At 42.3% G+C, this 23,797-nt stretch overlaps 2 protein-coding genes and 1 long non-coding RNA gene across 3 annotated transcripts; all 3 read left to right on the top strand.

The window, feature by feature from the left end:
- Positions 1–89: 89 nt before the first annotated feature.
- Positions 90–23,730, top strand: LOC125316112. The gene is made up of 3 exons (XR_007199435.1): positions 90–168; positions 9,428–9,432; positions 23,720–23,730. It is a non-coding gene; the product is annotated as an uncharacterized LOC125316112 (long non-coding RNA).
- LOC125316110 (phloretin 4'-O-glucosyltransferase-like) lies at positions 2,187–3,844 on the top strand. Its single transcript, XM_048283364.1, has one exon. It carries the CDS (start codon positions 2,287–2,289, stop codon positions 3,676–3,678), a length of 1,392 nt encoding a protein of 463 aa, XP_048139321.1. The 5' UTR covers positions 2,187–2,286; the 3' UTR covers positions 3,679–3,844.
- LOC125316111 (phloretin 4'-O-glucosyltransferase-like) lies at positions 15,049–16,660 on the top strand. Its single transcript, XM_048283371.1, has one exon. The coding sequence runs from the start codon at positions 15,073–15,075 to the stop codon at positions 16,462–16,464; it is 1,392 nt and encodes a 463-aa protein (XP_048139328.1). The 5' UTR covers positions 15,049–15,072; the 3' UTR covers positions 16,465–16,660.
- Positions 23,731–23,797: the final 67 nt, after the last annotated feature.

Genomic DNA, 23,797 nt, shown 5'->3' with positions numbered 1-23,797 from the left:
TTCCTTTACTATTTCTAAAACTTGAATCATGGGTTTTGACCCTGCCTTTCATTTTTGCTACGCCTATCCATATGTTAGATTGACCACTTCGAATCTAGTCTCAGTTCATTCCTCCTTTCCAGCGAGAAAAGCATCCCAACAAGCAGTGGGTGCAAAGGCGAACTCTTCGTTCCTTTTCGGCATAAACCGTATACCTCAAAGAGGTCATATTTCTTTGGGTTGGTAGTAATGGAACGGATTCTAAGAGAAGATACTTGTGGTCCATGTGCCCTTTACGCCCAGTCCGCAGCCTCGGTCTCCTCCACTCAGAAGACCAAAGAATTAGCTAACAAATTGAATCAAAGTTTCCTTAGGTAGCTACCGACCTAGAGTTGTCCTTAAACTTCCGTGCTTGGTGGAGAAGAAGCGAACAAAGGTGCACTCGCTTGCTGTCTTGTTCTCTGCCACGAACCATCAGCAGTTCGCGTTGACGATGATAATAGAATCGGAGAAGAAGAGCTTAAAGCAGCTCAACCCTTGGGCTTGGGGACCTTCTAGCACCGGGCAAGTGTTAGACAACATAACATCGTGCAAGTCATCCACGGAAGAAATTAGGCACTGAAAACTCTAACTTAAACAGCCTTAGTGAGTCTTCCATTGGCTAAGAAGCTTAAACACTTTTGCTCAAAGGAATGACAAAAAAAAAAAAATCCATCCTTTTACATTAAAGCCACTAATTGGCCCACGTTTAGATTATTAAAGCGTCCCATCCTAAAGACTAAGAAAGTAGTAGTGGATCCAATCTAATCTCACTAAAGTCGTCGAAATGGATATATCCCTTTTGACATTGTGCCCATGTAACCTTCCATTATACCCCAAACCAAAATCTATCACACCAGAAAGAGAGATGAACCACCAACACTTCCTAATCATCTCCTTCCGTGGTCACGGCCATTTGAATCCTAACATACAACTCGACAAGCGCCTTGCATGGGCGTGTCACCCATGCCACTGATGAGCGAAAGGACTGATTGTAGAGGCATGAGACAGTGATAACCTTAACAAGCCAGTCCAATGACGACGTTGAGTGGTCACCGGTCTAGATAAGAAGCTTTTAGAATGGCAATGGACAGGAATGAATTAGATCCACCAACAATATCATTGACAGCGTTGACATAATCGACGAAGAATGAAATTATTTAGGAAAAAGATTTGGCAATTTTAAGGAAAAAGAGAGAGCGAGGGAGCGTGCGAGAGAAAACTCTCGCATTGTCAATAAAAGGTCTGAATTTGAATTTCGTCCTCTAATTTGAGCTATTGTTGCAATTGAGTCCTTTTAAGTTTTTTTTCTTTGAAGTCCGAATCAGGTTCCTCACTTTTTTTTTTTTTTTTGGGTCTAAAATCAGGTTCCTCACTTTATTTTTACAATTTAAGCCCTTTTTCCACTATCATATTTAACTACATTAATGGGGGTTGCTCAAAAACCAAAGAAGGAGAAGAAGAGGCTCACCTGTTCAGTGGAGGCCGCCGGATCCGGGGCGAGAGGGAGCTTCGGCCGGGGGTCAACCGTCAGCATTTGCCATGGTTCGAGGGGATGGCCAATTTTGTTGGGAGAAGATCGAGCTTTATTTCGACCCAAAAAAAAAAAACCGGGTTTATGACAAACGAAATGGACATACAATTTGATCTAATAGTATAGCCCAACGCCTTGTCATAGTGAGTTTGGCCTAGAAGCCACTTGAATTGAATGACTCTGTGTGGGTTATGTAGCTATAGACTTCTACGTTACTATCTCGCCATAGTAGCTACATATAGATAGAAGAGAGATTAGGGTTTAGGAGTTCGGGGTAGAGTGAAATTCAGAGTATTTTAGAAATAATATTTGGAGATACCAAAAAATAAAGAAGACTCGTACGTGGCGAAATTAGGTGGAGACGAGACAACGTTACATCAGTCCTCGCCATGTTCAATTCAACTTTGAAAATGAATCTGAACCCTAATAATTGACTTCTTAATTCGTCATGACACCCAAATCAATGACGTCAGAAGGTACACAGCTTTGCATAGTTTGAAATGTCCCCCAGATAGAGCAAGACAAATCAAAGGCTACAACACTTGTGCAAATCAATCAACTCCCTCATTCGTCAGCCAAGACGTAAATATTTCAGGCTAATCCTTATCTATAGTGGGCAGTTCCCACCTTAATCTCCTCGCTAATCCTCAAACATCCACTTGCCACGTATCTTCCTTCGAGTGCTGTATCTCAGCACCGTTAGTCCTCGCAAAGAACTTCTTCAACCCTCGTCCATGGCACCCCCACACTTCCTCCTCGTGACCTTCCCCGGTCAAGGCCACATAAACCCTTCCCTCCAATTCGCCAAGCGTGTCGCGCGCATCGGTGCTCAAGTGACCTTCGTCACCGCCGTTCATGCCCACAACCGCATGGCCGAGTCGAAATCTTCCCCCGAGGGGCTATCCTTCGCCAGCTTCTCCGATGGCTACGACGGTGGTGTCGAAGATGGGGCTGATGTCGAGGTGTACATGGACGAGCTCAAGCGACGAGGATCGGAGACTTTAAGCGACCTCATCGCCTTGAACCTTGAGAACGGTCGGCAATTCTCGGGTGTGTTCTACACCACCCTCCTTCCGTGGGTTGCCGACGTCGCCCTTTCTCATGGCATTCCTTCGACGCTCGTTTGGATTCAACCGGCCACTGTTTTAGACTTCTACTATTATTACTTCCACGGCTATGGCGATCTCATTCGAAGCACGGGCGATAATCCTTCGGTGCCAATCCAATTGCCTGGATTGCCGCCTCTCATGGCCAGCGACATACCCTCCTTTTGCAACGCTAAAAATGAGTACAACTTCAACCTCCCGCTTTTCCAACGCCATTTCGAGGTCCTACTTGAGGAGGCCAAACCAAGGGTGCTGGCAAACACCTTCGACGCGCTAGAACCGGACGCCATACGAGCTGTGGATAAGTTTGAGGTGATTGGGATTGGACCGCTGATCCCGTCCGCCTTTTTGGATGGGCAAGATCCATCAGACGATTCCTTCGGAGGCGATCTCTTCAAGAGCTCGAGCGGCTACATCGAGTGGCTGGACACGAAGCCCAAGGCCTCAGTGATCTACCTGTCGTTTGGGAGCATCTCCGTGCTATCGAAGCCGCAGAAGGAGGAAATGGCACAGGCACTCGTGGAGGCAGGCCGGCCATTCTTGTGGGTCATCCGCGAAAGCGGGAAAGAAGAGATAGAAGAGGATAGTTTGAGCTTAAAAGAAGAGCTAGAAAAGCTAGGGATGATAGTACCGTGGTGCTCGCAAGTACAGGTTCTATCGCACCCTTCGGTAGGGTGCTTCGTGACGCACTGCGGGTGGAACTCGACGTCAGAGAGCTTGGTCTGTGGGGTGCCTGTGGTGGCGTTCCCGCAATGGAGCGATCAGCCGACGAACGCGAAGCTCGTCACGGACGTGTGGAGGACTGGGGTGAAGGTGACACAGAACGAGGAAGGCCTGGTCGAGGGCGGGGAGATAAGGAGGTGCTTGGAGCTGGCGATGGGAGATGGAGAGGACGGAGATGAGATGAGGAGGAATGCCCAGAAACTAAGGGATTTGGCAAGGGAGGCTGTGAGGGAAGGTGGGTCTTCGGACAAGAACCTTAGGGCCTTCGTGGACGAGGTCAGAGCAGCGTCCGAGTGAATTTGTCAATGGTGTCACCAGCGAACGTAGTAGCTTGTCGTTTTGGACCATTTAGCGAATACATGTTGTTGGTATGGCTTCTATGTATCCTTCATTTGGGATTGAGTTGTAGCTTGTTGTTTTGGACAATTTTTGTCCCGTCTAGGTGTCATTTTCTCTTTTTTTTTTTTTCCATCTTTTACATGGTGGACTAGAGTGTTGTTGAGAACAAAATGTTCAGAGTGTCGCACCATATTCCTTCTGTTTCTCAGCGACGGAAGAATTATGATGTTTTAATTCCTTTCTACAATTATAGGGGTATAAATAATAGTTGATAGTTATATCTGCCGCCATCTTAAAATTTCGACCGGGAACAAGATGTTGTGGTTTCAAGTGGGGCGGCCGGGGTTTATAGTGTATGTTTGAGCATTCGTGCCTCGCTCGCGCTATTGCTAGGAGGTCAGCAGAGCGGGTCGAGTATCGGGCGAGAAAACCTTCGTCTCTCTACTTAAAAAGCATGGCATTAGGTTGTGTGGGTCGTGAAAATAAATGCTCTCACCTCTTTATTATTCAAACTCCCCCAATGCTCTGAGAATGTACCATATTCTTGTCTCCTGCCACCTTTCTTTCTTTTATAATAAATGAAGAGACTTTGGTGGGGGCGTGAACTGTCATGCCAAGTCCAATTTGGCTTCCATTATTTATTTAGTCATTTGTTATGAGCTAATGAGTATGTACGGCTATGTAGTTTTGAAAAATTATGAATTTCTCTTAAAGATCCAAAAATTTTAAAAAAAAAAAAAAAAGTTGAGATACCCATTAAAAACAATTTCCTAAACAGATCAATTCTCTGACAAAAAAAAAATTAAATCAACTCTTTTTTTGGTTCAGTCAAGATATTCAATCTTAAATATTCTCTTCTACTATTAAAGTGTTGATTGCTTATCAAGTATCCGTACTCTTCAAAAACTCATAGGACTAAGGAGTCCCCATATGTATTGTGTAATTGAATAGTTGAGATGAAAAATCCCGATATCTCCCTCGAGAAACTCCAATCGAAAGGATTCTTGGACGCCTTAGAAATTTCATATCATCTCATCACGAGCAATGAACCCGGTCAGGGCTAAGTCATCCCGGGTGCCATGGAAAAGCTTCCTCATGTTTGACTAGCCAAGCGGACAAACGACCCTACATCTTTTTTATCTCCCGTATTTTGATTTGTATTTTTATTTGTATAAGTAGTCAATGAGATGAGGATCAAAGAAAATTGAACTTTAAAGAGCTTTTTCTACTCTTTCCTTTCCAGCTCTCAATAATGTCCCGTAGGGTCTTTGAAAAAAGGAACTGTTTCAATCTCAAAGCAAGTTGTGGTACAATCCCTCCTTCGCTCCGGCTCGTTCTGTTCCCATTTAAAAGCTATACTTTCTATTTTTATCATGTAGTTGCAGAGCAAATAGTGCGGCCGGGTGCCCCGATTTTCTAACCGACACCTTTCTTTTACTATTTCTAAAACTTCAATTGTGGGTTTGACCCTATCTTTCTTTTCTGCTATGCCTATCCATCCGTCAGATTGACCACTTCAAATATAGTCTCAATTCATTCCTCCTTTCCAGCCAGAGAAGCATCCGAGCAAGCAACGGGTGCAGAGGCGAACACTTCGTACCTTTTCGGCATAAACCATATAACTCAAAGACGTCGTATTTCTTTGGGTTGGTAGTAGTGGAATCGAGTCTAAGAGAAGATACTTGTGGTCCACATGCCCTTTACGCCCAGTCTACAATCTTAGTCTCCTCCATTTAGAAGACCAAAGAATTAGCTAATAGATTGAATCGGAGTTTCCTTAGGTAGCTACCGACCTAAAGTTATCCTTAAACTTCCATGCTTGGTGGAGAAGAAGCAAACAAAGGTACGCTTGCTTGCTGTCATGTTCTTTGCCGCGAACCGTTAATAGTTTGCGTTGATGGCGGTAATAGAATCAGAAGAAGAAGAGATTAACGTAGCTCAACCCTCGAGCTTGAGGACCTTCCAACACCGGGCAAGTGTCGGACAACATACATCGTGCAAGTCATCCATGGAAGAAATTAGGCGGTGAAAACTCTAACTTAAACAACCTTAGTGAGTCTTCCATTGGCTAAGAAGCTTAAACACTTTTGCTCAAAGGAATGACCATAAAAAAAAAAAATCCATCCTTTTACATGAAAGTCACTAGTTGGCCCACGTTTAGATTATTAAAGCCTCCCATCCTAAAGACAAAGAAAATAATAGTGGGTCCAATCTAATCTCACTAAAGTCGTCGAAATTGTATATATCCCTTTTGACATTGTTATATTTTGACTTTCAAATTGTGATAAGGTTATTTTGGACCATTCACTTTGTTTTAGGGTTTTTTAGAGGAGGCTATAAAAAGGATATGTTGCATATTATGTTGAAACGCTTGCTTTTGGTTCCGCCTTAGAACCTTTTACTACTCTCCCGAAACTCTTTGTTTTTCACTTTCTTATTGTTAGATTTTTAGATCTTTGATTGTATACTTGTACTCGTTATTGAAGATAGTTAGACCCCTCTCTCTCCCCGTGATTTTTTTTTTCTGTTTTGGGTTTTCCAAGTATATCTTGTGTCGTATTTTTATTTTACTTTCATCCTTGCTATTTCGCGTTTGAATTTGCGCATCTCTTGGCATTTTCCTCAACAAATAAGTATCGAAATGAAGGAATTTCAGTCTTTTGTTCAAGATGGCATCTATCAAGTTCAAAGTAGCTATTTCGAACTTGATAGATTTTTAGATCTTTGATTGTGTACTTGTACTCGTTATTGAAGATAGTTAAACCCCTCTCTCTCCCCATGATTTTTTTTTTTCAGTTTTGGGTTTTCCAAGTATATCTTGTGTCGTATTTTTATTTTACTTTCATCCTTGCTATTTCACGTTTGAATTTGCGCATCTCTTGGCATTTTCCTCAACAAATAAGTATCATAACGAAGGAATTTCAGTCTTTTGTTCGAGATGGCTATCAAGTTCGAAGCAGCACCTTTCGATTGTCAAAACAATTTCGGACTATGGAGGATCAAGATGAAGGCTTTGTTACATCGGGAAGATTCGATTAGAGCCTTGGATGGGAATTATCTCCACAATATGACTACAACAGAGATCGAAGAGATGGAAGAGAAGGCACATAGCACCATCCAATTGTCGTTTTCTGACAAGGTGCTTCGTGAAGTTGCTGTTGAAGAAACAATTTCGGGATTATGGTAAAAGCTAGAGAATCTCTATATGAAGAAATCTCTTACGACGAGATTATTCTTGAAGTAGCGTCTTTATACGTTAAAGATGCAATAAGGTACTCCTATCCAAGAACATGTAGATGAATTTAATAAAATCGTTATGGATATGAAAAATCTAGATTTGAAGTTAGATGATGAAGATCAAGCCCTAATTTTATTATGCCCGCTATCGAGCTTGTATGAAAATTTTGTGAATTCTATGTTGTATGGAAGAGAATCCATAACTTTTGAGGCTATGAAGGCCTCGTTGAATTGCGTAGAGATGCGTACAAAGTTAAATGCGAGTAGTAGTGCGGATAAAGCCAATGGCTTAGTTGTTATGGGAAGGTCGAATCATCGAGATAGACGCGGTAATCGTAAAGGGCATTCGAAGTCTAGGTCAGGCCAGGACAAAAAAAAAGTTGAGTGTTACTATTATCACAAGTTCGGACACTATAAAAACGAATGTCCTTTGCTCAAGGCTAAAGGGCGATGGAGAGTTCTTACTTGGCTAGTCTGCTAAAGGATAATGAGTTTGCTAATGCAGATAATGTTCTTACTTGCTTTTTTTTCGGATTGTCGTGTAGACAATGAATGGATTTTGGGTTCGCTTGTCCATATCATATGTTCCCAAATAGATATTGGTTCTAGACATATGAGAAAGTTACTGGTAGTTCGGTTTTGATGGTAGCAATACGGTTGTAGGATTATGGGTATTGATACGGTGCGGATCAAATGTCATGACAAGATAGTAAGAACTTTGACAAATGTTAGGCACATCCTAGATTTGAAGAAGAACCTTATTTCTTTGAGCAGTTTAGATTCCATTAGATGCATGTATATCAATGGAGGTGGAGTTTTGAAAATTTCAAAGGGCTCCTTGATTGTGATGAGAGGTAACAAGAAGAATGGTCTTTACACTCTATAGGGAAGTACTATTGTTGGTTCTTTAAATATATCACCCTCTTCAGATTCTTATAAATCAAGGTTGTGGCATATGCGGTTGTGCCACATGAGCTAAAGAGAAATGGCAATCTTGAGTAAGCATGGTTTACTTTGTGGGGAGCATACAATCCCAATTGGCTTTTGTGAGTATTGTGTTTATAGGAAACATCGTAGAGCTAGTTTTAGTACTAGAGTGCACTAGACGAAGGGCACAGTTGACTACATTCACTTCGATTTGTGAGGACCTACACAAGTTACATCTAAATGTGATGTAATTTATCTTCCGACATTTATTAATGACTTTTTTAGGAAAGTCTAGGTTTATTTCTTAAAGCGTAAAAGTGACGTTTTTGACACGTTCAAAAAGTGGAAGATATTAATTGAAAATCAAACTGGCAAGAAGATAAAGTGTCTCCGAATAGACAATGGTCTTGAGTTTTGTGGAGATGATTTTAACAAATCCTATAAAGATTTAGGGATTGTTTGACATCGAACAATCGGGTATACACCTCAATAAAATGGGGATGGCGGAGTGCATGAACTGAACACTTTTAGCGAGAGCTAGATGTATGCTTTCTAATGATGTACTTGATAAAGATTTCTAGGTTGAAGTTGTGAACACGACATGTTATTTGGTAAATCGTTCTCCTTCCATCATAATTGAATGTAAAACTCCAAATGAGATATAGTCTATCAAACCTTATGATTATTCTTTTTTAAAGTACTTGAATGTCCCGCTTATTATAATGTAAAAGATGGTAAGCTTGAACCTAGAGCCAAGAAAGGTATTTTCATTGGTTATGCAGATGGTGTTAAGGGATATAGATTATGGTGTTCTGACCCTCGCTCACCAAAGTTAATAATCAGTAGGGATGTTACTTTTGATGAAAATTCTATGCTTGATCAAAGAAAAGTTGTTGAGTTTACATATGTTTAGGAAGAGAATATATCGAAAGAGATGGAGTTTAGTGTAGAGCATCCATGGAGAACTTCCGAAGATGTTCCTATTCAGTCAAAAAGTGACAATGAGCAACAAGACTCAAATTTGATTAAAGAAAAAGTTGAACAACCTCGGACTTTGGCTGCAGAGAGAGCTAAAAGGCAAATTAAGCCTTCCTAGAGGTATGGTTTCGCCGACTTGGTAACATATGCTCTTACAGATTCTGAAGAGCTTGGTATTGAAGAACCTTCTACATTCCGTGAAGCTGTTATTTGTTCTAAATCCGAGAAGTAGCTTGGGATCTTATGAAATTGCCTAAGGGCAAAAGAGCTGTTGGATGCAAGTGGATCTTCAAGAGAAAGGAGGGAATTCCAAGGGTTGAAGATGAAAGATTCAAGGCATGTTTGGTAGCGAAGGGCTTTAGTTAGAAGAAAGGAATCGACTTCAATAAAATATTCTATTCAGTTTGTGAAACATAGTTCCATTCGTGTGTTGCTCAGCGTTAGTGGCCCTTTATGATTTAGTACTTGAGCAACTTGATGTCAAGATCCCCTTTCTACATGGTGAGCTTGAGGAGACAATCTATATTTCTCAACCCCGAGGGATTCATTGTTGAGGTTAAGGAAGATCATGTTTGTAGGTTGAAACACCCTTTATATGGTCCCAAGCAATCTCCACGGCAATGGTACAAGAGATTTGATAGATTTATGTTAAGTTATGGCTACTCGTGAAGTACGCATGACAGTTGTGTGTAAAATAAAAAATTGGGTGATGGTTCTTTTGTTTATTTGCTATTATATATAGATGACAAGCTTATTGCAATGAAGGACATGCTAGGGATACAATTGTTAAAGAAGCAACTTAATAAGGAATTTGAGATAAAGGATCTTGCAGCTACTAAAAAAATTCTAAGTATGGAGATTCTTAGAGATAGATAGGTTGGGAAGTTATACATTTCATAGAAAGGGTATATTGAGAAATTTCTTGAATGTTTCGGCATGAAGAATGCTAAACCAGTAAGTACTCCTTTGGCGTCCCATTTTAGACTTTTTGCTTCTTTGTCACCTAAAATCACAAAAGAAGAAGATGAGATGTCTTGAGTTCCATGTTCTTGTGCTGTAGGGTAGTCTTATGTATTATGGTATACACTTGTCTAGACATTTCTCAAGCGATTAGTGTTGTGAGCAGGTATATGACAAATCTAAGTAAAGCTCACTAGTAAGCAGTGAAGTGGACTTTTCGATATATCCGGAGTGCCTCAAATGTTGGTTTGGTCTTTAATAGAGGTTGTCATATAGGACATTCAGTTATTAGCTTCATTAATTCTGACTATGCAGGTGATTTTGATAAAAGGAGATCCTTAAGAGGGTTATGTTTTTAAACTTGGTAGTTCCGCTTGGAAAGCAACTTTGCAGAACACGGTTGCTTTATCTACCACCAAAGCAGAGTACATGGCAGCAATGGATACATTAAAGGAAGCTCTTTAGTTGAAGCATTAGGTTACATAACTTAGGGTAAAGCAGGAGGGATCCTCCTTTATCTTTTGCGATAACCAAAGTGCGATTCAGTTGACCAAGAAAACGATGTATCACGAGAGAACAAAACACATCGATATTCGTTATCACTTTGTGCGTGATGAGGTTATTAAGGGGATAGTTACAATGAAGAAAGTATTTACAACTGATAATCCGACGGATATGTGAACCAAACCAATTCCTTTGACCAAGTTCAAGCATGGTTTGGGCTTGGTGTACTCATCGTTTGAGTTGTTTAAGCGATGTTGATAGCGGTTCATTTATTGTTTCCTACATCGAGTACGCTTACGTTGGCTTAGGGATGTATATTGTTGGTTTTGCACGTTTGACGGGTGGCCTTGTGTGGACACTCTTGATGGTGAGGGAGAGAGTTCTTGTAGCGTTTAGTAAAACGTTCTTCTTGAGATTTGAAGTCATGATGGAAATTTGTTATATTTGGACTTTCAAATTAGTGATAATATTATTTTAGACCATTCATTTTGTTTTAGAATTTTTTTTAGAGGGGGCTATAAAAAGATATGTTGTATATTATATTACAACGCTTGCTTTTGCTTTTGCCCTAGAGCCTTTACCTTCTGTCCGAAACCCTTTGTTTTTCATGTTCTTCTTGTTAGATTCTTAGATTTTTATTGTACGCTTGTACTCATTATTAAAGATAGTGAAATCCCTTTCTCTCCCGGTGGTTTTTTTCCGTTTTGGGTTTTCCACATAGATCGTGTTTCGTGTTTTTATTTTACTTTCATCCTTGCTATTTTGCGCTTGAATTTGCACATCTCTCAGTATTTTTCGCAACGTACATCATGCCCATATAACCTTCCATTATACCCCAAACCCAAATCCATCACACCAAAGAGAGTGCTAAACCACCAACACTTCCTAATCATCTCCTTCCGTGGTCATGGCCATCTTAATCCTAACATGTAACTCGCTAAGCGCCTTGTATGGGCGTGTCACCCATGCCACCGCCGTCGATGGCTGAAACTTAAGGACCATCAAAACCCCCATTTTGATGGAAGTCTTATCTCACACATCTTTCTTCGTCGCCGGCAAACCCTTCTCCTACTAAGGCAGGATTTCCGAAATGACATGGATAGGTTCCCGTAACTTGAGAGAACTTATTGTTAGCCTATCCGAGAAGGATTGATCGGTGACTTTTTTGATCTACACCATCCTCCTCTTGTGGGCGATCGATGTGGCTCTAGGTCTTGGCGTTCCTTCCGCTTTTCTTTCTATTCAAGTCGTAGTGGTTTCTATCAAAGTAGTAAGAATGAGCCTCCAACTTCAATCTCATTGCCCGGTTTACCGCCTTTGACACATGAGGACTTGCCTTTGATTCTCTTACCCGCCGATCCAAATTTCCCCATTATAACTACCTTTCAAGAATGTCACATCCCGAACCCCGGGCACACAACAAGCATGCCAAATTACCTCAGTATCACGAATGATATCGTCCAAGTACACTATCGACCTAGGAATTTATGGTGCATGAGGAACGTTCAACTCTCCCAAGCAAACAAGATTAGTGGGACAAGATAGTAGGAAAATCATCACACTCAATTCACAAAATACTATTTCATTCATTAAAGTCAAAGCATAGGAATTTTAACCCTACGTAGCTACATAAGGTAAATACAACCCTATGCTTTGGGGCGGCTCACTAGGATCTCAAAAAATACACGGTCGGGTAAGGTTAAACCCTCATCTACTCCCAAAAATCCTATAACGACCCTCGCCTTAAATGCCCATAGCTTCATCACTAGAGACTTGAAATGGTTGAACGACGGGGTGAAAAATAAATCTTAGTGAGTTAATGCCTAAGCCCGGCTAAGGTGTTGGTTCGCTCGTACGTCCTAACAACCAATCACATTATCACAAAGCAAATATTCCATCACATGCAAGCTTACTTTCCAAGTCACAAATAATGTGATGCAGACTTGATTCAACAGTCAAACCAACCAAACCAATTCAATCCATTAACAAATTATCACAACACTTGCATGCACATGACACCACACGTAGTCCATTTATTATCAGCAACGGCCCGTAAGTCCAGCACACTAGTCGGTTGGTGCTCTCTTGACGGGATCATGCATCGTCCCTTACTTTCGGCGATGGTTTCTAATAGTTCATATGACTCCGCTAGACCAACTAAAAGACAATAATTGTCGACACAACATAGAGCTAATAAGAATCTTTAAAAGGTTTGACCCTTCACAAGTCAAGCTACCGCAAACAAACATAAGATAATGACCGACGACATCCAACAACCGTAAGACAATGATTGCTAGGACCGACTAACTAAAATATAATAATTGTCAAAATTATCCAATTATATGACCAACAACCAATCAGTTCATTTTTTTGAATTTAGTGGAATGCTCATACTCGCATGTTCAAATACTTGGCCAAATACTGTTTTATTGCAAAATCATACAATTTGATCTCATACGTGGTCATATAAATGCACAATTCTATCGATTGACAAATCAAGCAATTTGGGCCTATTAACATCTAATTGGACCCCCACGACAATCAACGATCAATTCTAGTATTCACATTCAACAATTCGAGAATCAATTAATTAATTACAACCAATCAATTTTTAATCACAATTTCAATTCTAATTGACAATCAATCGTGCGCTCATGATCAATCAACACAATCAATCAATTCAATCAATTCTACTTCCTAATTAGCCATAGACAACCTAGCAAATCGACTAATCTTAATTAATTAGGATTATTTAACCTAAATCACATTTTTATTTAATGCGACTATAATTAATCTATCTAAACACTCTAATTAATTAATTAATCTAATTCCGAACGCAATTAGCGTCATGACCGAAAGTTTGGGGCTAACTCATAACTTAACGACGTTTAGTGATGACTCAAGTACGTCGGCGACGACCACGATAACGCACGGGTGCGGAGGGCTCATGGCTCACAGCGACATGAACTCACGCACGCAGAACAGTTTCAGTTCGGGTCGCAGTTCGGGTTCGGTTTGCGGCTCACGGCGGAGGTTTCAGATCTGGGGTTCTTGGGTCTCGAAGGGCTCGGGGGTTCGATTGAGGCGGCTAGCAGCGGCAAACGGAGGCGGCTGGGGTGGTAGGTCGCGGCAACAGAGGAGGCCGACGACGGGGCTGGGCAGCAGGGCGGAGGAGGCGTCGGGCTCAGCTCGGCGGCGGCTGGCGTCGGAGGCTGAGCTCGGTTGGGTGAGGGCGCGGCTGGGTCGTAGAACGGCGGTGGCAACATCTCAGGCTGAGATAGGGCGGAGGAGGGTGGAGTTCGCGGGACCGGCCGCCTGAGTTTCTTGGCTTGGGTCTTGTGGGTCTCGAGGGTGGCGGGTCCGCAGTCGACGCGACAGGCTCACGGTGGTAAAAGGCGAGCGGCTGGGCGTCGGGTCGACAGGGGCAATGGCGAGGTTGCAGGTGGCTAGGCGGCAATGGAACGGCTGCAAGGGTCTCGGGTCCACAGATCTGTGGGTTGCGGCCTTGGTTGCTCATGGGTCTCGGATCTGGAGCCTCGGGACGGTCTCCGGCGAGAACGACTGGTGGTGGTCGGGCGAGGTGGCTGAGGGCGAAGGATTGGGTGGCTGTGGGTCAACGGCTCGACGGCCGGAGGGAGCTCGGGTTTCAAAGAGCTGGGCGTCGGGCTGTGGCGGATGGAGCGGCGACTGGGCGAGGTGAGTGGCCGTGGTGGCGGTGGTCGGGTGGAGGGAGCACTGGACAACAAAAGAAAAGGAAGAAGATGAAGGAAGAAGACGATGAACAGGAGGGGGGAGTTCGCACGGGTGAGAGAGAGAGAGAGATACAGAGAGAGAGAGAGAGAAAAGAAAAACAAAAGGAAAAAGGTGATGGGACAAAGGGGCTGACGTGAGGTGATAGCGGGGCCCAACGAGTAAACTCAAGATTCAAATTTCTTGTCTACTAGTGAAAATATCTAAAGGCGATTTGATAATTAGCTAATCGGAGATAAAATAAATTATCGGTACTAAAATTGAGGGTAATTTTGGATATGCTTGCAACTAGATTTCGGTCAGAATTAAGCTTAAGTGCGAAGAGTGTAAGTCCTATTGCGCGACGATTAAATCGAAGAAGCCTAATCTAAACTAACCTGCGTCTCAAAAATATCTAATTATTATATCTTAAATATTCAAAAATTCAAATTTAATAGCCAGATTGGAATCCGCGTTCAAAAAATCCATCAAATTTATTTTTTTATAATCATTGAAATTTAGGACGTCACAAAGAACACATCCTACCCCTCGAAAAAGAAACCAACCCATGTGTTATCTTGAACACCTTCTACGTGCTGGAACAAGATCTGATCAAAGCCGGCATGGACAACCTGAAGCTGCTCGCGATCGGGCTTCTGATTCCGCTGGCTTATTTGGAAGATAAAGATCACCCGTCGAATAATTCTTTCGGCTGCCACCTGTACGACTGCTCGACGCGGTGGCTTGAAAATAAATCTGAACCCTAATAATTGACTTCTTAATTCGTCGTGTGACCCAACGACGTGAGAAAGTACGCAGCATTTCGCATGCTTCAAAAAAAAAAAAAAAAAACTGTGCCCCACTCGCGCAAGTCAAGCAATTCGCTTGTTCGTCAGCCAAGACGTAATTTTTTCAGACAAATGGTTATTTATAGCGGGCAGTTCCCACCTCATTCTCCTCGCTAATCCTTTCACATCCACTTACCAGCTACCACGCATCTTCTTTCAACCCTCGTCCATGGCACCTCCACACTTCCTCCTCGTTACATTCCCGGGTCAGGGCCTCATAAACCCTTCCCTCCAATTCGCCAAGCGTCTCGTGCGTGTCGGAGCTCGCGTAACCTTCGTCACCGCCGTTCGTGCCCTCCACCGCATGGCCGAGTCGAAATCTCCTCCCGAGGGACTATCCTTCGCCAGCTTCTCCGATGGCTACGATGACGGCGTCGAAGAATGGGCTGATCTCGATGTGTACATGCACGAGCTCAAGCGACGAGGACCGGAGACTTTAAGCGACCTCATCGCCTCGAACCTCAAGAATGGTCGGCGATTCTTGGGTGTGTTTTACACCACCCTCCTTCCGTGGGCTGCCGATGTCGCTCGTTCTCATGGCATTCCTTCGACGCTCGTTTGGGTTCAACCGGCAACTGTTTTGGACTTCTACTATTATTACTTCCATGGCTACGGCAATCTCATTCGAAGCACGGGCGATAATCCTTCGTTGCCAATCCACTTGCCTGGGTTGCCGCCTCTCATGGCCGGCGACATTCCCTCCTTTTGCAATGCTAAAAATGAGTACAACTTCAGCCTCCCGCTTTTCCAACGCCATTTCGAGGTCCTACTTGAGGAGGCCAACCCAAGGGTGCTGGCAAACACCTTCGACGCTCTAGAACCGGACGCCATACGAGCTGTCGATAAGTTTGAGGTGATTGGGATTGGACCGCTGATCCCGTCCGCGTTTTTGGATGGGCAAGATCCATCGGACAATTCCTTCGGAGGAGATCTCTTCAAGAGCTCGAGCGGCTACATCGAGTGGCTGGACACGAAGCCAAAGGCCTCAGTGATCTACCTGTCGTTTGGGAGCATCTACGTGCTATCAAGGCCGCAGAAGGAGGAAATGGGGCGGGCACTCGTAGAGGCAGGCCGACCGTTCTTGTGGGTCATCCGGGAAAGCGGGAAAGAAGAGAAAGAAGAGGATAGTTTGAGCTTAAAAGAAGAGCTAGAAAAGCTAGGGATGATAGTACCATGGTGCTCGCAAGTACAGGTTCTATCGCACCCTTCGGTAGGGTGCTTCGTGACGCACTGCGGGTGGAACTCAACGTCCGAGAGCTTGGTCTGTGGGGTGCCTGTGGTGGCATTCCCGCAATGGAGCGATCAGCAGACGAACGCGAAGCTCGTCACGGACGTGTGGAGGACTGGGGTGAAGGTGACGCAGAACGAGGAAGGCCTGGTCGAGGGCGGGGAGATGAGGAGGTGCTTGGAGCTGGTGATGGGAGATGGAGAGGAGGGAGATGAGATGAGGAGGAATGCCCAGAAACTAAGGGATTTGGCAAGGGAGGCTGTGAGGGAAGGTGGGTCTTCGGATAAGAACCTTAGGGCCTTCGTGGACGAGGTCAGAGAAGCGTCCGAGTGAATTTGTCATTGGTGTCACCAGCTAACGTAGTAGCTTGTCGTTTTGGACAATTTAGCGAATACATGTTTATTTGTATGGCTTCTATGTATCCTTCATTTGGGCATTGAGTTGTCAGCTGTTGTTTTGGACAATTTTTGTCCCGTTCAGGTGTCATTTTCTCTGTTTTTTTTCTTTTTTTCTTTTTGTGTGGTGGACTAGAAAGTTGGATGAGCCGTAAGAATCACATGATGTCTTGATTCTTTTCAACAATACTTATCGATAGCAATGGAATAAAATTAATACTCGATCGTTACATCTTCTTCCAATTTAAAACTTCGACGGGGAGCAAGAGATCGTCATTTCAAAGGAGGCAGCTGGGGGTTTATGATCTATGTAAGAGCATTCATTCCTCGTTCGCGCGCTTGCAAGGAGGTCAGCATAGCGGGTCTAGTATCGGACGGGGCTGCCGGCAAAGGCGACGAGATCGTTCGTATAGACAAAAGGCAAACGGTTGAGGACCAAAAGCAGACGCGGTGGTTCATGGAGGCGCTTGTGTCATCGCTGACGAGGAAGACTTACTGTTTACCCAAAAGGCGAGAAAAACCTTGTCTCTCTCTGCTTAAATAGCTTTGCATCAGGTCGTGTATCACAAAAATATGTACTCTCGCCTCTTCATTATTTGAAAGGACTTTGCTAGCATAGCAGTATTCTCACGGCATATTGAGAACTACAAATTTTTAAAAGAATGGACCTTGAAATAATTTTTAAATATTTATTTTTTTATTTTTATGGCTAAATACAAAGCGTTAGTATAACAGTCACCTAAAAACCGTTACATAATCAATTTTCTTATTCAAACTCTCCGATGCGATCGAAATGTACCATATTGTTGTCTCATGCCACCTTTCATTCTTTTTTAATAATTAATGAAGGGACTTTGGTGTTGGCGTGAACTGTCCTGCCGAGTCCAATTTTGCTTCCATTATTTATTTAGTCGTTTATTAGTGAAACGAATAAGGTGAGCTTGCGTCCTGCAATTGAAAGTAACATTTTACTTTTGTTTATGAGGTAATGAGTATGTACAAAATGCATTTTTAACAAATTATGAATTTCACTTAAAGATTCAGACATTAAATTCTAAATAGATCGGCCATTTTTTTGGTTCAGCCAAGAGATTCAATCTTAAATATTCTCTTCTACTATTAAAAGTGTGGATTGCTTATTAGGTATTTGACACTCTTCACAAAGTATTCATAGGACCCAAAGAGTCACTATAAATTAAATTGTGTAATTGAATGATCGAGATGAAAAATCTCCATATCTCTCTGAAGAAACTCCAATCCAAGTGATTCTTCAAGGCCTTAAAGACCTCATATGATCTCATCATGAGCAATGAACTTGGCCAGGGCTAAGGTCATCTCGAATGTCATAGATAAGGGAAAAATTACCAAAAAAATCATAATTTGTTTTGCCGATTCATTTTCTAAACCTTTTAAAATTGTGTCAATTCAATTCATCCGATGAATTTTGGCCGGCCAACCGGTGATCTAATACTTTAATAATCTTTTTTTTTTTTTTCCCTTTCCTTTGTTTCTTTTCTTTTTCTTTTTTTCTCTTCCCCTTCCCCTTCCTTCCTTGTTCTACCTCCGGCCGATCGTAGAGGTCCAATGATCAACTAGAGAACTTTGCCCTATAAATTCACATGGTCATGAGCCGGAAAAAGCTTCAATGAGAGAAATACTAATACACAAAGAGAGAGAGGAGGGGGGAAGACAGGGGGAATGGTATGGACATGGCTAGAATTTGCAAACCAACCGAGGTGATGGTGGAGGTAGAATAAGGAAGGAAAAGGGAAATTTTTTTTTTTAAAAAAATATTAGGTCGTCAACCTATCGGCTTTTCCATTAACGCCTATCGGTCAAAATTTGCTAGATGGACTGACTTGACATAGTTTCAGATTCAATAGGCGAAATAATAATAATAATAGTAATAATAATTCGAACTGAATTGATATAATTATAATAGATTTAAATTTGTTTTAGTAATTTTCCTTATTGGTAAGTTCGCTCTTGTTAGTTTTAAACACTTTTCCTTATAGAAATGTGAAAAAAAGTCCATTCTCTTACATGAAAGTCCTCCCCTTATACGAAAGTCACTAGTTCGCCCACGTTTATTAGTAGAACGTCCCATCATATAGACTAAGAGAGTAGTAGTGGGTTCAATCTAATCTCAATAAAGTCATCGAAATGGGTATATCCGTTTGACATTATTCCCATTTTAACCTTCCATTCCCACAAACCAAAATCTATCACAGGAGAGAGAAGAGAGAGAAAAGATGAACCACCAACACTTCCTCATCATCTCCTTCCGAGGTCAGGGTCATCTTAATCCTACCATACAACTCGCCAAGCGCCTTGTATGGGCCGGCGCCCGTGTCACCCACGCCACCGCCGTCGACAGCCGAAACTTGAAGACCATCAAAGCCCCCATTTCGATGGAAGGCTTGTCGCACGCCTCCTTCTCCGTCGACGGCGGCAGTGCCGGTGAACCCTCCTCCTACAAAGACAGGATTTCCGAGATGACACGGGTAGGTTCCCGGAACTTGAGAGAACTGATCGTTAGCCTGTCTGAGAAGGATCGACCGGTCACTTTCTTGATCTACACCGTCGTCCTCCCGTGGGCGGCCGGTGTGGCTCGAGATCTCGGCGTTCCTTCCGCTTTCCTTTCTATTCAATCGGCTGCCGTCTTTGCTATATATCACCACTACTTCAACAGTCGAAGTGGTTTCTATCAAAGTAGCAAGAATGAGCCTCCAACTTCAATCTCGTTGCCTGGTTTGCCGCCTTTGAACCCTGAGGACTTGCCTTCGTTTCTCCTACCTACCGATCCAAATTTCCCCATCGCACCCACCTTTCAAGAACACATCCTAACCCTCGAAAAAGAAACCAACCCGTGTGTTCTCTTGAACACCTTCGACGCGCTGGAAGAAGATCTGATAAAAGCCGGCATGGGCGACATGAGGCTGTTTGCGATCGGGCCTCTGATTCCGCTGGCTTATTTGGATGATAAAGATCGTCCGTCCGATAATTCTTTCGGCTGCGACCTGTACGACTGCTCGACCGATTATCTGCAGTGGCTCGAATCCAAGCCTGCTTCTTCGGTGATTTACGTGTCGTTCGGGAGCATGGCCGTGTTGAATAAAAATCAAATGGAGGAGCTTTTCCAAGGCCTTCGCGAGAGCGGCCGGCCATTCTTGTGGGTGATCCGGCCTTCCGATGCCAGTGAACAAGAAGAAGCAGACGCGATGATAAAAGGAAGACTCGATGGAGATACCGGACTGATAGTTCCGTGGTGTCTGCAGGTGGAGGTCTTGAACCACAAGTCGATCGGGTGCCACGTGACGCACTGCGGGTGGAATTCGACCCTCGAGAGCTTGACGGCTGGCGTGCCGATGGTCGCGTGCCCGCTGCTGGTCGGATCAGCTGACGAACGCCAAGTTGGTCCCGGACGTGTGGGAGGTAGGCGTGAAGGCGAGGGCGGACGGAGCAGGGGTTGTAAGGAGAGAAGAGATGACGAGGTGCTTGGACATGGTCATGGGGGCGACGCTCGCGGGAGGCATGCGCGAGAATGTCTCGAAATGGAAAGCTTCGGCGAGGCGAGCCGTCAGGGAAGGCGGATCTTCGGACAACAATCTTAGGCTTTTCATGGCAGGATTGAAGTGAGAATGTTTTCCAAATTCTAATGGTAGAAAAGAGGGTTGTGGGTTGGGCTTTGGTTTTCTATCATGGGCATCAGGCCCTTGGCCCTTTGTTGTTGTGGATGCTGCTCTGTCGTTGAGCCTTTTGGTTCATGCATCTCTAGATTTACTACTTAAAATATGTGTTAAGAATTTGCTAGCCCACCCGGGCATGACACGTGGCATCACTGCTAAATGCCCATAATCTAAATTCAGTTCATCCTATAAGAAAGAAAGAACATATGTTGAATCTAATTCATGGACGATGAAATTGTTGAGAATATGCTAATTGATACTATTGCGCCGTGAAGTTTAAGGAATGAATAGATTATCGGCTTATAGGTTCCGTTTATTCCGTAAAAATTGTTGCATTTCTGAAAAATGTTTTCTAACAAGTTATTTTCCGGAAAAATGATGATATTTTTTAGTATTTGGCCAAAATCCGAAAATGAACTAGAAAAGATTTTCATCTATTGTTTGGTATGGAAAATTTGATTTGATTTTCTCCTTGTGCTCATTTCATAAATTTTCATTTTTTATTTTTGAAAACAAAATTTCTAATTATTATTATTTATTTTCTTTTTCCTTTTTTTTTCTTTTACCTTTTCCAACCAATGATCGGCCCAAGAGAAGTGGAGCCTCGGGCCTCGCCGTTCTTTGGCGAGTCGAGCTTGCTCGAGCATCGTTTGCTGCAAGGTCGAGCAAGGCCTAACCTTGCCAAATTTGGCGAGGCTCAGCCTTGCTCAAGGCCGACGCGATCTCAACCTCACCAAATCTAGCAACTCAAGCTAGCTGGCGCCTCAGCTACGGCAAGGTCAAGCTCGCTAGCCTTGGGCAAGCTCCACCTTGCCAAATCCTTAGCCGCCGCAAGGTCAAGCTCGACCTCGCCAGATCTAGCAAGGTGGAGCCTCGCCTACGGCCAATGACCGATAGAAGAAGAAAAAAAAAAGTAAGGAAAAGAAAAAAGAAAAACTATTATTAAAATAAAAAATAATAAAAGAAAATGAATGTGAAAGATTGAAGGGAGGAAAGATGAGGAAAAATCCTTACCAAAAAAAAAAAAAGATGAGGGAAAATATATTTTTTATTCTCAAAAAAGAAACACATTTTCCTCACTTTTGATGTGTTTTCTTCATGAGTGGAAAATGTTTTGCTTGACTTGCTCATTTTTAGGAAACTAAATCGTTGGAAAATCCAAAAATATTTTTCTAAAAGTTATTTTTCGTTAAATAAATGGAGCTTGAAATGCGGTTCACAGATTGTATTCATTCTTAACGAATGAATCTGCCATGGAAATACAGACATTCCTTAATGATCAGCGCTCGACATTCCATCATTTCGCTCCAATTTTTTTGTCAAACTAATTGGTAAACGGTAGTTCTTGGAATTGAATAGCATCACACTTGTTTGCAACAAAAACAGGCTTATTAGAGACTCAACAAAGTATCTACAAACCCAATATTGTCTTACTGAAAAAATTCATAATTTTTTTGTCGGAAGAAAATTTCCATTCATTAAGCAGAATAATATTTGAAAGGTATATAGAAAGCTTTCAAGTCAAACAAATTCCAAATAAATATAGAGCAAGCAAATACTAGAAAGTCTATAACAAAGCACAGTCTCTTCCCTTAAGAACAGATCTATCATCGTAAATGTTTAACGACCCATCATTAGATTTAGTGAGGAGCACACATCGAATTTTCCCTTGTCATATGCAATGACTTGTGGTGCACTTCTAGGTTCGATGCGCCATCAACATGACTGAGCAATAACACTAACATCATTATGTTAAAAGAACACAAATCAAATGCACATAAAGAACTCCCCAATCTATATTTAGATCTAGTTCGGGAGAGTAAAACTCTCGGATTTAAACCTAAACCCAAATTCGAGGGGAGGAGAACGGCCTAATCTTGAGATGTTATGGAGCCACCTCATGAATATTTTTCTTTGCGGCTGTCGACTAAACGATTGATGGTCGAATTTGTTTCCATGTTCACCCAAGATTAATTGTAGAAATTTATTCACACACAAATACTCCCAAAGTAGGAGAGAAAAGCCGAAAAATAGAAATCTTGAAGATTGGGAGACAGAGAGGTAGAAAAACAGAAAGGGAGGCTGAGAGAGAGAGAGAGAGAGAGAGAGAGACCATTCTATCCCTTAAGAAGTGCTAACGATGATGCTGGAATCTCTAAAGGGAAAAGAGAGAGATTGTTGGGTGGGAGGAGAGGAGAGTTGATCCCAAAAAATTCATAATTGATTGCCCTCTTCATATGAATTATCCAAACTTGCCAACTGGACCTTGATAATCAGAGCCACACAAATCTTAGAGCCACTCATGACCGGGGCCGATGACCCTCACCAACCAATTCCTCGCCATCGCCCGCCCTTTCCGACGAAATGAAGCAAAACGGCTTGATAGCTTGCCTTTTTTAACGCAAAAAAGCTATTTTTTTTTGTTTTCTTAATACTTTATCTAATGAAATTCTCAATATTTTTTCTAACATGATGCTTGTTGGTTGACACATAGACGTCACATGCCTTACAAAAGTAAAAAAAAAAAAAATCACGTCAATATTTTCTATTAATGAAATTGAACGAAGAGATTTGATTATCCTAATTTGATTTACTTGTCCTTACTTTTGAAAATTTTCAAAATTTAATTACATTTTCGTGTTGTGTTTTAAAATCTCTGAGGCACTTATTCTTTTTAAACCAAAGAAAATTATCTAATAAAATCAAATTGCTTTCGTCCGTACTTGAGCAAAGATCAATCTCAGATTTGTTTGGCTGTCATTAGTCGCTAGAAGAGACATGGTCCGAGTTGCACGAACCGGTGGACCTACCAAGTACCAATGATCGTCGGGGGGAGAGGGACCCGTCCCCAGTGACCCGTAGTTCCTACCCCTTGCGAGTGAGTGAGGAGGAGAATCCTTTCTCACAAGTTCCACTGACCAGGATTACCCACGTTCACGTACATGCGCAGTCCCTTCCACGAGTCAAACGTGAATTTTTCTTGACCAACGTCTCGTCCTTTCGATCATTCATCGGCGGAGATCAGGGGCCGGGTTGACAATCAACGGTTCAAATTTTATAGAATCAAAACCAGAACGAACTGACCAGTACAGTCTGGTCAGGTCCAATTTCCAATTTGATCACCCCTACTTATTCTGTACTTATTCCGCAGTAAATTCATGCAGCAAATCTACTGCCATCGTTGAATCTCCTTAGAAAATAATGGAAAGAAGTATTCATGACAAAAAAAAAAGGAAAAATAAGACAAGCACCTACACAGTATTGTTTTGGCTAGACCTAATGCCTAGAGGGGATGAATAGGTGTTTGTAACTTAATTCATATAAATAATGAGAAATTAAAATAATCGAGTTTACTAGGAGCAAAAGTAATTAGCAAAATTTTGCAATGCTTCACTAAACAGTAAATAGACGCGAGTAGATAGTAGAAGAAAATGCATAAGAGATTATAGTGGTTCGGCTTTTTGGTAAGACTACGTCTACTCTTCTACATTAATAGTTTACTAGTTGGATTCCATTAAATAATCAAATGAGAGATTATAGAAAGATGTGATTGCTTGACAATAAGCACTTCCAATAAAAGCG

The sequence above is a fragment of the Rhodamnia argentea genome, chromosome 1 (genome assembly GCF_020921035.1).
Source record: "Rhodamnia argentea isolate NSW1041297 chromosome 1, ASM2092103v1, whole genome shotgun sequence".
NCBI lineage: Eukaryota > Viridiplantae > Streptophyta > Magnoliopsida > Myrtales > Myrtaceae > Rhodamnia > Rhodamnia argentea.
The sequence above is the reverse complement of the archived record's forward strand: the minus strand, read 5'-3'. Positions and strand labels throughout refer to the sequence as shown.